The sequence below is a fragment of the Halyomorpha halys genome, unplaced genomic scaffold (genome assembly GCF_000696795.3).
Source record: "Halyomorpha halys isolate HHAL.00 unplaced genomic scaffold, Hhal_1.1 Scaffold901.1, whole genome shotgun sequence".
NCBI classification, from domain to species: Eukaryota; Metazoa; Arthropoda; class Insecta; order Hemiptera; family Pentatomidae; genus Halyomorpha; species Halyomorpha halys.
This window is the reverse complement of record NW_027106556.1, coordinates 272,975-287,767: the sequence shown is the minus strand read 5'-3', so window position 1 is coordinate 287,767 and position 14,793 is coordinate 272,975. Positions and strand designations below refer to the sequence as shown.

General features: G+C 31.0%; 1 protein-coding gene across 3 annotated transcripts in view; it reads left to right on the top strand.

Annotated features, from left to right (window-relative positions):
• LOC106686979 (malate dehydrogenase, mitochondrial) overlaps positions 1-12,073 on the top strand; it is a 110,739-nt gene extending 98,666 nt beyond the window's left edge. For 2 of the 3 annotated variants that reach the window (XM_067044934.1, XM_014430599.3), the window contains exons 3-6: positions 2,591-2,719; positions 6,217-6,477; positions 10,699-10,837; positions 11,843-12,073. In XM_067044934.1, coding sequence (XP_066901035.1) covers positions 2,591-2,719; positions 6,217-6,477; positions 10,699-10,837; positions 11,843-12,054 — 741 coding nt within the window. In that variant the 3' untranslated portion in view covers positions 12,055-12,073. The remainder of the gene's footprint in view (positions 1-2,590; positions 2,720-6,216; positions 6,478-10,698; positions 10,838-11,842) is intronic. The other variant, XM_014430600.3, reaches the window with a different exon arrangement.
• The last annotated feature ends 2,720 nt before the right edge of the window (positions 12,074-14,793 follow it).

Sequence of the window (14,793 nt, the reverse complement as noted above, 5' to 3'; positions counted from 1 at the left end):
AATATACTTCTGCAAATAACTTTAAAAATGATATTCTATCAGACTCAACGCGGAGACACGTTTCTTGCCATTCTAAAACACTCATTGATTACCAAAATAATTTAATTAAGAAACGAATTGTGTCATTTTCTTGTTTCTTAGACTCCTGAATTTTAAACGATGAAATCCAGCGAAAAAGTATTAGTATAACAAATTAAACAACATTAAAGTCCGAGTCGAATGAATACTATGACTTTTAAATTCGGTCAAGTAAATGCTCGAAAACCAAAAATTGAGTTTGTTTGGTTGTTCCTTGGGCTCCAAATGGTGGCCTAAAGTGCTATGAGGTTCATTTGCAACCAGAATATGTGGTTTATGATAATTTCATTTGATTATAATTATACTATATGGTATGTTACTCATTCGACAAAGAATTTAATATCATTTGTTGCATTACAACTTTTTCGCTAGGCTCCACCTTTTAATTTTTATAGGCGATAACCCAAAGTAATGACATAAAATTGAATAATTCTTTACTTTATCAAACTATATGACTGCTTTGTAACAATTTTAGCACCCTCAGAAATCATCATCATCACCCCGAGCTCAACTATCCATTACTAGATCTTGGCTGCCTCAAGAGTTGCCCTCCATGTTTCTCTATCCTCAGCAGCCGTCCACTAGTTTCTCAAGTACTTCATCTAGGATTTATTTTTATAATAAAAAAAAAATCGTTTTTCTATAGTCAATGTATGCTAATTGACCGAATTAACAATTCACGGTATGTATTCGATGCAGGATTTAATGCTGTTAAATTTCTTATATCTTTACTTTTTCGCTAGGATACACCATTTAGGAGTTGTAGGCAAAACAAAAAACAATACCCAATTAAATGAATAAGTTAATTAGTAAAAATTTTAGGGCCTCCTAAGTTATCTGCATATGTATGTTTTATTGAATGAATTTTATACAGCTAGTAATACTACAACCATTTTCAATTCTGTCATACCCGAACCTAAACGGAGTTGACAATGGCAATGATTCTGAAATGAGAGGAGGCTAGGAATAAATCAGCATCGACCGACCAATAATACTGCACTTGTTTATTGGCTCTCTCCTAGCTCTCAAAACATAACATCTAACGTCGATCCTATATGGCGTAGGTTGGCCTTGTGGGGAATATTATACCATATAGAGGTCAGGTGGCCCTGAGGTAACGGCTGTTCAAAACAAGTTTTTATAAAATATTTGTTTTCTAACGATTTATTTTAATGAATGTTCTTTTGTTTGTACAAATTAATTGAAAAAGGTCTGAATCTCACTAACCGCTTTAGTGTTAGTATAAACTAAGGCGGCATTTCCACTAAAGTGGCAAGTAGGAGGTTACATATATCCTGGTAATAGGATTAGGATTTGGAAAAAGGCCCTTAATAACCAAACAAAAACAATATTGAGATCATTCGAAAAGCAGTGTACTAAGGACGAGATAGAGAATAAAACAATTATAAATTATATAATATTATACATTTTTTTTTTAGATAATGTTCTCTCGCAATGAGAATGGTTAAGTACAAGTTGCGGGCCAATTTATCGGCGCTGGGACCTCAGATCCTCAGAAATCTACTCTCCTCCTCCCTCCCCTTAGCTTGTTATAAGTAGAAATCTCCATTTTACAATAGGACTGAAACGTTTGTGGATGATTAAGTAAATTCTGAGACACAATAGCGGGGATATTTCCTCCAGCATTATTCCAGTATGCGAGCAGCCATAAACGAATCATTCGTTGTCTCAGTCTTCTAACCACATTGGTTAGAAAGATAACTTTCGTCATCTGTTATCTATCTGATAATAGATTATTATTCATCATAATAACCAAACAAGTACTTAACATTGATTAGACCGAAAAGAGATAATAAGACGTCAATGGTACGTGAAAGCTTGTGTCATAAGAATGCAGGAGACACGCTATTTGCAATGAGGACGCAGAGAGCATCTCCAGTGTGTAGACCACCTAAAAAAAAATGAAAAATTGTTTGTGTTCCATTGAATATAAAATAAAATGTCCATCCGCAAATAAATGCATTAATTTGTGTATGGATTAATTATTTAATGTTTTCAGGGGATTCTTTGGTGATAGCCACCAATTTTGTTGAATGAGGCCGTTGTAGCCAAGTGTGTCGAGGCGTCTACCTTAGCAATCTTGAGTCTGCGGTGGTGCCTGTTCGATCCCCCCTTGGGCTCGATAAAATTTATTTTGTGACGCTCCAACGGAATGAAAACTGGATCCTCCCACTCAGGTTAGAATAGGTTGGTTATCTATGGGAAAATTCCCTCCACCACCCTTTATCAGAAATGGTTAGGTGGGTGGTAAACAAAACAAAAACATTGCCACGTGCTAAATATTTGACTAGTGAGAACTAGGACCATGTAAGGTATCGTCAAAATCTAGGTAACGCATCTGGGAACCTCTCAGTGGATCTAGGTAACACTTTTTTAAATTGCTAAGTTGAGTTCAATTACAGTGGAACAAAGGATGCATTGCAATAATATACACAAATACATAATATGTATTTTTAAAGCAAATGATTCAACGCAGTTATTTGTTATTTAGGGCTCCAACGTAGTGGTGAATATGACAAGATCGACCTTGAAGCCAATAACTGACAAAGATGATCCGTTCGCCGACAACGCCTCGACAGCAGAGCAAATGGCCAAGTTTTGTGCACAGCATTGCCCTCAGGTATATATATAACCATTAGGGTAATCGGTTTATTCAGAATTAAATTATAGTTACTCCTTTATTTACTAACTCATTTTTTTGCATCTATTATTAGATTACACTTTTTATTTCTTTTTCCATTCTTCGTATACATTATTTTAAATAACTATTCTTATTTACATGTTTTACTCACATTAAAATTGATAATTGTAGTTTCGTAAATTTTTACTTTTCTATGCTGGTGGAGTGAAATGAACAATATAAAGAAAGTAAAGTATTTTATATAATATCAGTATCTGCGGATAATGCCCCTGCCCTGTTTTCATTGCTTATTTATATTAGTGGAAAATTTAAGATCAACGATTTCTGATATAGTCCCCTACCCCGTGCCAATTTATAAGTTGCATCAATAGAAAATTTATGATTAAAGCTCAATTAATTTTAGTAGTAGCTTAAATAATTGAGGGACATAAATAAAGACAAAAATAGAGCTTAAATAAATAAAATTAAGTAGAGGGAGTGTGAGAAGAGAGAAAGGATGATTATTCTGATGAACTATTCTTATGACGGGATTCCATGCGAATTTTTTTAAAACTGTTTCCTGAATGTAAGAAGTTCATATTTGAGGAAATTTATTTTAATTTAAAAATGGTTTAATAATTGCTTTCGTAAGACGGGTCAGTTGTAAAAGTATTTGGGCTGTTTGTAGCCGATAGAGTTAAGGCGTTAACCTTGGCTGCCTCTTTTTTCCAATGTCACAGGTACGAATCCTGCCTGAGGATTGACGAAATGAAAACTTGACCTCCGACCTTGGTTATAAAAGGATGGCTACAAAAAAAAAGTTTCAAAAGTATAGTGCATTGAACGAAAAATTAAGAATAATTTCAGTTTTTTCTAGAATAAAATGAAGCCATCCCCGGTAGCGTACGCATATGAATTAGTTCTACTTAGCTTTATCATTTGTCGCATAGTCTAGGTAAAAATTGAGTTATTTATTTTAACAAAAAGTGCGTCTGTAAGAAATAATCGGTATGTTGCGAAAAAAAAACAACGTAATCTTCATGCTTTTGTGGGAACTCGCTATTCAGATATCGGTGAGGTGGCGACAAATGTAAACAACAGACGATAACAACTCTGCGATAGTCCCATTATCATAGGCGCATTGTGTTTGCACTCTTAATTTAGTTAGCAGCAAAAAATGAAATATGTTTGAAAATATAAGTTAAATGTCCTCAGAGGATAAGGTAAAAGAAATTGGATCGGCCAAGGATAGACTAAAATGAAGCTGGATTGTTAAAGAAACCATTGAAAAATACCCCAAAAAGTGGATGATTTAGCTTTTGGACAAAATTGCTCCACTGATGTTAAAAGTTTCGTGAGATAAAGTTATAAGTTTTGCTGAATGTGGCCCACCAGTGGTTAAGAAAGGATCGGAGGGAAAAATAAGTATACCTTCCGATTTGTGAGTGCAAAGTTCAGATAAAATGTAAACAAAGAGTTTCTGTTACTTTTCTTGCTTCTCCAGTTATTTTCTGTTAAACAGCATGAAAATCAGTTAAAAGAGATTCATAATTTTGATATGTTTTGGCTTGGATTCACATTGAATAAGCATTTATTTATTGATATATTTTTTATTACTTTACTCTACTCTGATTACAAGAAAAATTGTATATATTGATTTTGAAAAAGAAACATCGATCTGTTTAAAAAAATGTCCCAATAAAAATAAAGATTATATTTTTACTTTCCTTTTACATGTTTCCTTAACAAGTTAACTTCTCAGATGTAGACAGTCTTAAATTGCACAAACTATCGATTGATCATATTTATGAAAATGAATATTAGAAAGTGTTGTGAAGTGCCCCTGTATACACCTAGATATGACCATAGCTTGAAATATTGTTTTTTTTCTTTCAGTTTTATTCTAAGGAGCTAATCTACCTATCAATTAATTTTAGGATTTTTTGGCTCCTGTGAATAGATCAAAAAAGCAGAAAATCAAAAAATTCCAAAATTTGATCCAAAGTAACCCACTATTACACAATACTCTCTAGGACTGAACGACATTTGAAAACATCCAATACAGCCCGTCCCATACCAATATTTTCACTTACAGAAATTTTCTTGTTGTCAATGACCTATCATTTTAATAATTGGTTTCAAGGAGGAACAATTAGCAATCTCGACGAAACCAATCTGTTGGCCTCTCAAGATACATGGGAGGTAATTAGTAAAACTTTTGCTTCACAAATTGGTATTAACTGTACCATTATAAGCTGCAAACAATCATTTATATAAATTATATAGAGGTATCGAACGTGTATCCTCCAAAATATAGTCTTAGGATTGGACAAAAATAAAAGCGCATTTTGAAAAGATTGTGCAGTATCATTTTTTTCTTGTTCTTTGCTCTCTTCTCCGTTAAATATACAGACTGATTAGAACTGTGGAAAATATAATCCAATATTGTTTAATGATACGAGAAGTTTGTCGGGGGGTGCGGTCAGCAAAGAACAACATAAATAAACAAAACCATATATTTATTTTATGCCGACGTTTAAATAAATATGGTTTTGTTGTGGTTTTGAACTTCTCCTATCATTAATCTACGGTCAACTATCTACACCTCAATATTGTTTAATGCTTGAAAAAGTCCGAAATGAACTAATAATGATGATTACACCAAAAATACTTTGAAACTAATTAAACGAAGTCTCGATTTTGTTGTCATTCTTAAATAAACGAGAATAGATTACATTTTCAATTAAATTTACAGGAATATATTATTGCAATCGGCGACAATGCTAAATGTTGAACTACCAGTGATCTAAAGTGGTAGTGGTAAAATTATTATATTAAAGAGATATTAGTATGCAAGTAATAAAAGTTCATCAAAGGTTCAGAAAGTGTAATTTAAAGAATAGATTTTTTTTAATGAATGAATGATCAACGATTAGTAAGAAAGAGTGACACCTTCCCTCGCTCGCATAGCGGCTCCCACAGTGAGCTCATTAGAAAATCATCTCAGATCAGACAAGTTTCAATTTTAGAAGCATTTTGAGAGATTAGACGGGTTTAATCTGAGTGAACCTTAATAGATTCAGTGAATCATGAAGCAGGCGTGTGCTCATTACAGTGAGTGAATCGTTCTGATCTGGTCGCCAGGAGTAGAGGTTTCGCCCGTCATTAATTATCAATACTGCTACTACACGCAGGAAGTTAGACCAAACATCTCCCTTAACAGGGGAATATCACAAGGTACAGACTAATAAAAAAGGTAACTGTAATAATAATGCTATCAATTATTATTATAAGATTGTTAATTGTATAAAACTAACTATAGGTACATTGCTTTATTCTCTATTCAAATAATCCTTCAAGCGAAAAGCCTACCTATAATAATAGCACCTTCCAAGGCATACAATATCATCTACCCTTCTTTATTTATTTATAAATTACATAAATTAGTTATACAATTTATAAATATGTATCATTAACAAAAACACTATAACGTAAAGGCTTTCCACCTGGTTGTGACCAATCCCGTGAACTCCATGGTGCCCGTCACTTGTGAAACGTACAAGAAAGTGAACGGGTGCGTGGACCCGGCCAGGATCATGGGGTTCACGACCATCAACTTGCTGAGGGCCTCCACCTTCGTGGCGGACATAACACAGACCTCGCCGGACACCATCAAGGTTCCGGTCATCGGGGGTCACTCGGAGAACACCATCGTACCTCTTCTGTCCAAGGCAGAGCCCTGCGTCAGCCTCACCACCGTGAGTAAAAAAGAAATAACATTTCAACTCTATCCGATTCTTTTATATATATTTTATATACTATTTTATTTTCAGTAAGCTGTTTATCGAAGACTAAATATCCTAACGATGCAGTTCTCATGTATTGCGTGTTCCTTACAGCTAAACAGTATCATCCTAGTCGTTAAGATAAAAAATGAGTCAAAGATCTTTTCACATTTATGTTTAAGTAATCCTATCAGAACTGAAACAAAATGAAAACAAAAATACACCTCAAATAATAAAACCATTTCTATTTTGAATTCAAGTATACTGACGTCCGTAGCTTGTCTTTATGCTCGTGCAAATATGGAAGTCATTTTTGAAGACCCTACTCTAAACATATAAATGTTTTTGCACTCATTTTAACTGTTTGAAATGAAAACATGATTCAATTTATTTTTATGAAATATACATCGATGTTCTGTTGCCCAAGGCTTTTCACAGCGGTCCTTTTAGTCTTACCAGCTTATTTTAGTATGTTTAGGATGTTCAACGTGTCAGCTGGTTTTGTCGGACCCAGTTACAGTTATTCGTCTACATTTTGTATCAAATCATACGTTTAATATAATAGATTTATTACTGTACTGATTTATTTATTCGTATGGAAATTGATTATAAAGCTTTAAAAACAAACATCAAAAATATTTGTTAAACTTTACACTGTTATTAGTGCCTCAGACAGACATGTCGTGTTGAGGGTTTAAAAACCCTAATGTAGATAGTAATGTCGTTAGCATCAGCCTTCCTGTGGAATTTCAACAAGATGCTCCAGTTTTACTAGCAGTGTAAATAAACAACACCAGCAGTAAAACAACAACAACGGTATCTTAATTGTCAATAAAATAATATCCTTATTCGAGAAGAGAAACATCTAAATTTAATTTTAATTTGTTAAAAGCTGAATTTTGTGAATAATGTTACGATTTCAGTAATCTTTCTTGAACCTAATTTCCAACAGGGTGTGATATTAATTTTAAATTTAACTGACTAATATCCAGTAATATATACACAAAAGTAATATATAATCTATAAATTGAGTAATTTAAACATGGATGTACTTTAAGGATAAAGAGGTTCGAGAAACAAGGACGGAGAGAGCTTATAATCGAGAACAGATGCATAACTTAAAGAAAAAAAATGATAAATACCAGGTTCATGGTTTATTCGAGAAAGGGAATTCTAAGAGAGATCAAAATAATTAAGGGTGGGTTAGTTCAAGGTGAACCTGTCTAGTAACTTTAACTTCATATTTTCTTGAACCAAGAAATAAGTGTAAATTAATTTCTCTCAATGGAATCTTGTGTAAATATGTTTGAAAAACACAATGGCAAAAAAGTTTACGACTCTCTGAATGTCTATAGGCCTAAAACCGTACATATTTTGAAAATGGCAGCCGTATAATATTAGATTAATTAACTATAACTCCTTAAGTATTACAAGTAGCTGAAATATTATAAACTACTTTATAATACATTTAAGGAGCTTTAATTTGGGCTCTAATAGAGTTCATATTTTAAAAAATCCAAAGAAACAGTTTTCAAAAACGATATATTTTTTCCTTCAAAAAATAAGTAATTAAATTTTGAGAATTTATTCCGGCAGATATAGTCAACTACGCTATATTAGAAAAATAATCATAATACAGTACACCATAATGTATATAACGAGCTTCAAATTGAGCCCTAGAACTCTTTACGTTCAATATTTTCCTAAATTCAGTTTATCAAATACCAATATTTGTTTTTCTAAACAACGAGAAATTTATTGTTTCGAATATCTTGGAACCTAATATTCTGATGGAGGCGATCATTATAAACTACATTATAGTGCACTTTCTAATAGACATTTATACGTCAAATTGTTCTTAAGACATCAAACTTTTCCCAAGATCTAACTCATATTCAATTTATTATGTAACAACTCATTGATATATAACAAACTTGTTTGGAAAAAAGTATTGGCACTTGAAAAACTGTATCTCGGAAAATATTAAATATTGAACTTAACGTTTTTTTTTATCAAGCAATAAAAAATAATTTTAAGTTTTTTCGTGAATAAAATGAACTGTCAGTTGTGTACTCTTGAAATATTTCAATACCTACAGTGTTTGGTCCAGGTAAAAATTTGAATTATTTTATATTTCTAAAAACGTATAGCATTCTGCAAAATACGAAAGTTTGATGATAGTATACAGAAACAAAAGAAAATAGGCAACCATTAGTGAGTAATCGTTTTACTTCCAAATACATGAACCTCGATAAAAAAAATAAATAAATAAAGGCATTCATAGTAAATGGGTTTCTAGAGATGACCCAAAATGCACTGCACTAACACTGGCAGGGAACACCATAGTTGGGTAAGAATATGTTTGTTTTGTTTTTTTCCAATAACTAAGAAACTTACTATGTACAAAAATTTGCATTTTTCAAATAGTTTTGCACACAATTCATTGTAAGAAATTAGATTACTTATTCAATTAGTTTACAACTTTTAAATTCGCTCTTCATATTGGGGCGGAAGAAAACAGTTCTGAAACTTCAGATTTTGTAGCGATATCCATTGTATATGTTAAAACGTAAAACTTATCTGATTTTCTTAAACTACAAAAATGTTAAAGAAACAGAACTCCATCACAAAGGTCATACTTTCATCTCATTTTTGCGTCCCTTCCCTCCTTTCCTTTTCACCAAGAGATATTTACTCAATCTACACCTACGTTAATACAATAACAAAAAAATCATGTTTCATTTTGGATTCTAATCTATTAATTTCATAATTATTAATAAATAAATATTAATACTAATACAGTGAACCTTCTATAACTGACACCAACAGGGAAGCTATTTTCCCGTCATCCAGAGGTTTCCATTAATAAGTAACTAATATAAAAAGAACACAAAGATGATACGTATTGTCACATATCTCGTAATTCCAAAAAATAAATAAATCATACAATTAAAAAAACTTACAAAGAATCTTATGTTGATCTCTAAAAAAAAAAAAAAAAAAAATCCATGAAGCAAATACCCATGTAGTTCGATAAGAAAACGCTGCTGATAATTACAAAACGTTTTAATATTTAACATCGGTAAATAAAAAGTTGTTTCGGAAGAATGATCACACAGCTTCAAATTTTGTTAAAATGACTTTATTGTTTTGGTGGGCTTAAAAATAAATTTACAAGCCGATTGTGAAACGATATGCTTGCGTTTATAAAATATTCTGTACTCGCTTCGGCGGTACATATACTATAAAATATTCAACTTCACCTCCGGTAGAATCATAACAATTCGACAGTTCAAATAAGCTTTTTCATAACCCTTTCTTCACATTTTTGCTTGTTTTTTTCTCCTATTACGTCAAAAATATAAAATTTGTAACATATTTTCAAAAGAACAATGACGTATTTACGTGATACTAGTTACTGTCATGCTGATACTCATTTACCAATACTCGTGTTGTATAGGGAATAAAATAAGTGTCCTCTTCCGTAAGTAGGGGGTTCCGTAATAGAGAGGTTCAAATGCATTAAATGTGTACCCCATTTACCAGAAGCTTAATACAATTGACCACTATAAGGGGTTCCATTATAAAGAGATGCCAGTTAAGAGAAGTTTCATTGTATTTGATATTTGAAACAATACTTACGTAAGTAATTTTCCAAATATCTTCTTTCTTGAATTTCACATATTATGGACTTGTCTAAAAGTTCATTTTATTTTAATAAAAACCATCACTTTTACTTAATAATGGTGATTGGAAAACCGCATAAATAATAAATTGTTAAAGAATAACACATATCCGGATCATATTAAAAGAGACTACATTGAATAATTTATGTGAAACATGATGCAGGATCTATAATAGAATAATTAAATTCCAGCTCTAGTACCTGGCGCGGTTTTTGTCCCCCACTCCTCCTCTATCCTCGCGAGGGAAGTTCACTTTTTACATTTGAAGATATATTATACGAAAATTACAAATTTACATTAAAATTAAATTACTTTCACTACAACAAACTTAATTTTATATTTACAATAACTTTTTAAAACCTAGATTATTGATAAAATAAAACCTTTAAATTGATTCTTCATATATATTCTTAATAAATTCTCCTCAGGCATATTAATGGACACTCATATATTTCTTTAATTTAATTAAATTTAAATTAATAATTAATTTTTATAAAACAATTCTTAGGAAGAAAAAGTGCGGATAACGAGAGCAGTTCAGAGTGCTGGTCAAGAAGCTTTTAGAGCATTGGAAGGTAAAACTGCCGGGCTTTCTGTAGCTTTTGGGATAACAAGAATGGTGGAAAATCTGGCTAAAGCTGTCTTTGGTGAGCAATTTCTTCTTCGAAAATATGTAATACAAGCTTCATTTATCTATCAATATCTTCTATCTAACTAATATTTTGTGGAAATTTATATATTTTTATTAACTTAACGATGTAACTTTTAAATACTAATAACTATTGAAATCAATAATATTGTTACTGAATAAAGAATATTTCAGCAAAAAATTTATCTAAATTTTTAAGTTTATTAAAGTTTAAAAAAATTTTAAATTTTCATTACGAAATTTCCAATAAATAAATTGCATTGCATTAGAGGGAAAATAATAGGATCTCATCAATGATAAAGAAATTGTACTATAAGAAATTAAAGAAGCATATTAGTTTAATAATCATTATATTATATTATTTGCGAAATCAACTATTGCAGTCTCAATTAAAACTGCATAAACCTTTTAGAGTCTTGTCTATTTGTCAGGATATTATAGCTTTCTTCATAGCTGTTGGGGCTGATGTAAGATTATATATTTTTAGAAATAAAAGTATTGGATATTTCAGGTTTAATTCATGTTTATGGAATGCTGTAAATAAATGTTGAAAATAATGTACGAAAATAGAAATTTTAATTAAAAAACGCAATAATAGTTTAGTGTTCATACTTACTTGTCAAGAGTAGTGAAAAAGGTCACAATTCAAAAATAATAGTTCTACCAAAGAGTCTATTGAATTTTTACTAGATAATTATGAGTTGGCAATTATCTAGATTATTTTAAATGAAATTTTATAATCTCCCTCTTTAAATTGTATGTACAGTAAAAGGGAGCAAAACTTACTTAAAGCAAATTCCCTAACATTCATTTCCTTTTCCTACAGAACTGGTATTTTTGACATTTGACCTTTTCACCATCTTCAACAGATATTTATTCTAGGTTGTAAATAACAACAGCATTTGAAATCATTGCTTTAGAATTGTAAAATGAATTTTGAATAAAATTTTTTTATTAATAAAGATCATAGAAGTTTTATTACTAAAAACTATTCTGTTTTTAGGTGAGCAAGGAATCACGGAATGTGCTTATGTGATGTCTAACCTGATTCCAGATCTCAGATATTTTGCATCACCTGTGGTTCTTGGCCCTACAGGTGTCCAGAAGATATTACCTCTTCCAGAGCTTACAAACTATGAGAGTTGTCTGCTTCAAACAGCCATTGAAACTTTAAAAAAGGATATTGAAAAGGGAGAAAAGTATGCTTTATCATAAAATAAATGTATTACAAGTTTGAAGTTTCAGTTTGTTTTATTGTTAAACAATACATATTTTTAAAAATGAAAGATTTTATAAGTAGATGAATATAAATAAATGAAATATGTTTGTAAAAGTTTTACAAGTTGGAAATAACTTATTTAATATTAAAAATATATGGTGTTAGTTATGTTAAATTGAGAGTGAATCAGTTTCAGGCTAATCCATGCAGCTAAAATAGTCAGTTCTCATGAATTCATTTCATTGACTATTGGTTTCTTTAGGTGCTTATTTAGCTGTAAATAAACATTTTCAGTCGTTGTTTTTCCTTTATTGTTTCATTCATGCTTAATTTATTACAGTGCATTACATTAGTTTGCTAATTGCAAAGAATTCGTTTATCTTAGCACAAGCACTGCCATCGAGGGTGCAAGCAGGATTCTAGCCTCAATATTTTATGAAAGCAGTCAGAGATACTCTTCATTCCATAGTTATTTACTCAAAATGTTGAAGATAGCGTACAGGTAATAATTAGACCCCAATTAATCATAAATAATGAGATTTAATTAATAACAGAAGATTTTCCTACTAGTGAATTAATATAAACTTTCTTTTACTGTGTTCAATGATTTTTAACTGTATGTTGCAAAATGATTCATTGCTAGCTAATGGCTGAGCTATTCCTTTATATATGAAGTTTTATGTACTCTCCCATTTAATACTGTTGTCATACTAAACTAAACTCCCCCTCTCCAACATTTCCTAATTGCTAACCATTAGTTCTATTCTGTTTTGTTTAATGGTGTAAAACTTCCCTGGTCATCAACGCCATTCACTTCCTATTAGTTTCCAGCAACATTCAATTGACTATTTTATGTCACATGTATACATAGCTAACCATTAGTTTTAGCTAATGAATTAAAATTGCCATGTTTTTATATCAAAAGCATTTCATATATTCCCTAGATTTAGATATGTGTAAGTTCTATTTATTTTATACAAGATGGTTCCTTTGCATTTATTAAGACCCTTAAATAAATAAGCTGAATGGAAGAACATCTTGGTTTCAAGGAATTGATAAAAATGAATCTCCATTTTATTCTGTTAAATTATAAATGATGATAAAATTCTACTTTTATTGGTATGGTGAACAGTTAGTTATGAGTTATTTATTAATACGGGATAAGCCCAAGTAAAAATTATTTACATTAATATAAACACAGATACATACATAAATATGATATAAATCACAAACATAAATTGAAATTGAAAGCATATAAATGGAGTATAAAGTATAGCATTATATCATATAATATATATAATCTGTACTGCTACAACCCATGAAGGGTTAAGGGTGCATTACTTTGTAAGGAAGTACTGTCACTAGAACAATCTTTGTGCAAGGAGGTGATTTGGTCAAAATTATGCTCGACTGCCAGATTTTTACCCAATTAAGGGTACCTAATTTATGAAGCTGGGTGGACCCCAGGCAGGTTCCAGAACCCACAGGGTTGACTCACGACAACAAACAATTTTCAGCCCAGCCAGATTCAAACCCTTAGAGTTAGTAGCATCGTGCATTTCCGGAGTACCGCCTCGCTCTCACAATTTTTATAGTACATTAGAAAAATGAATATTCCGATAACAATGAAACTATAACAAAAATAAATTTAATACTTGATAAAAATGTAATTATTAAATACTATTCAAAATAGTAAATAGAAACAACAAAAAGAAATAATGATAATCGAAAGTTGTTTAATTTATTTGAAATTTATTTTTATTTTTTTTTTATTTATTTTATTTTCATTACAGAGTTGATTTTTTAATTGAGATAAACTTAAATGGAACAAATCTATTCCATTTGTTGATGAGTTGAATTATTCTTGGTATATTGGAAAACTTCAAAAAGTCAAATTTTGCCTGGTTTGATGAAGAGGTAAATAAATGTCAAAACATTAGAGAAGATCAGGAAAATATTATATAAAAGTTTATAAACAAAAATTATATCAAAATTTAATCTTCAGGCTGAAAGTTTAAGACAAGCTACTTCTAGTAAAGAGTCATAAGGTGTTTTCACCAATGTTGCCTTTTTTCCAAAACCTAAGGTGTAGGAAATGCATTTGTGCACTTTCTAATGCATCAATATTAATTTTCTGATTTGGATTTCAAACAACAAAGCTGTATTCTAAAAATGGACGGACCATGGACAGATAAAGTTGTAGTGGAGGGTACGTAGTGTTAAGTTTAATGTGTTAAGTGTTGTATTACATACAATAAAGCTTTGTTTGCTTACTGTCAGTTTAGAGGTTACCTGCCCTTTACTTTCTTGAATTAAATAATCAACACATACCTTTTCATTCATACCATGTCACCCATGGTCTCAGATTTTGATGACATTTGGTATGCTGTATCCTTTCATACAAATAAATTTATATTCAAAATTGTATTCTATCGTTACTAGTTTTTGTCTTAGGGCAATACAAAGTTTTGACAAAACTGATGTTTTTAGATTCTCAATTCTTGGAGAAACTTACTTCTAGAAAAAAAATAGTAAATTCTAATAGTAAGCCAAATTACTTTAATATCATGGTTATTTTGCAGGTAAATTTGCATAATTTGTATTTCAATGATATATTTATTGTTGACCATGTATGACGAGAAAATGATAGGGGAGGGGGATGTGGTCTGGTGTGAAGAACACTGTGATTCATTTTATTGTGCCAATGTTTTTGCTCTAATTTCAGGCCTTCATGA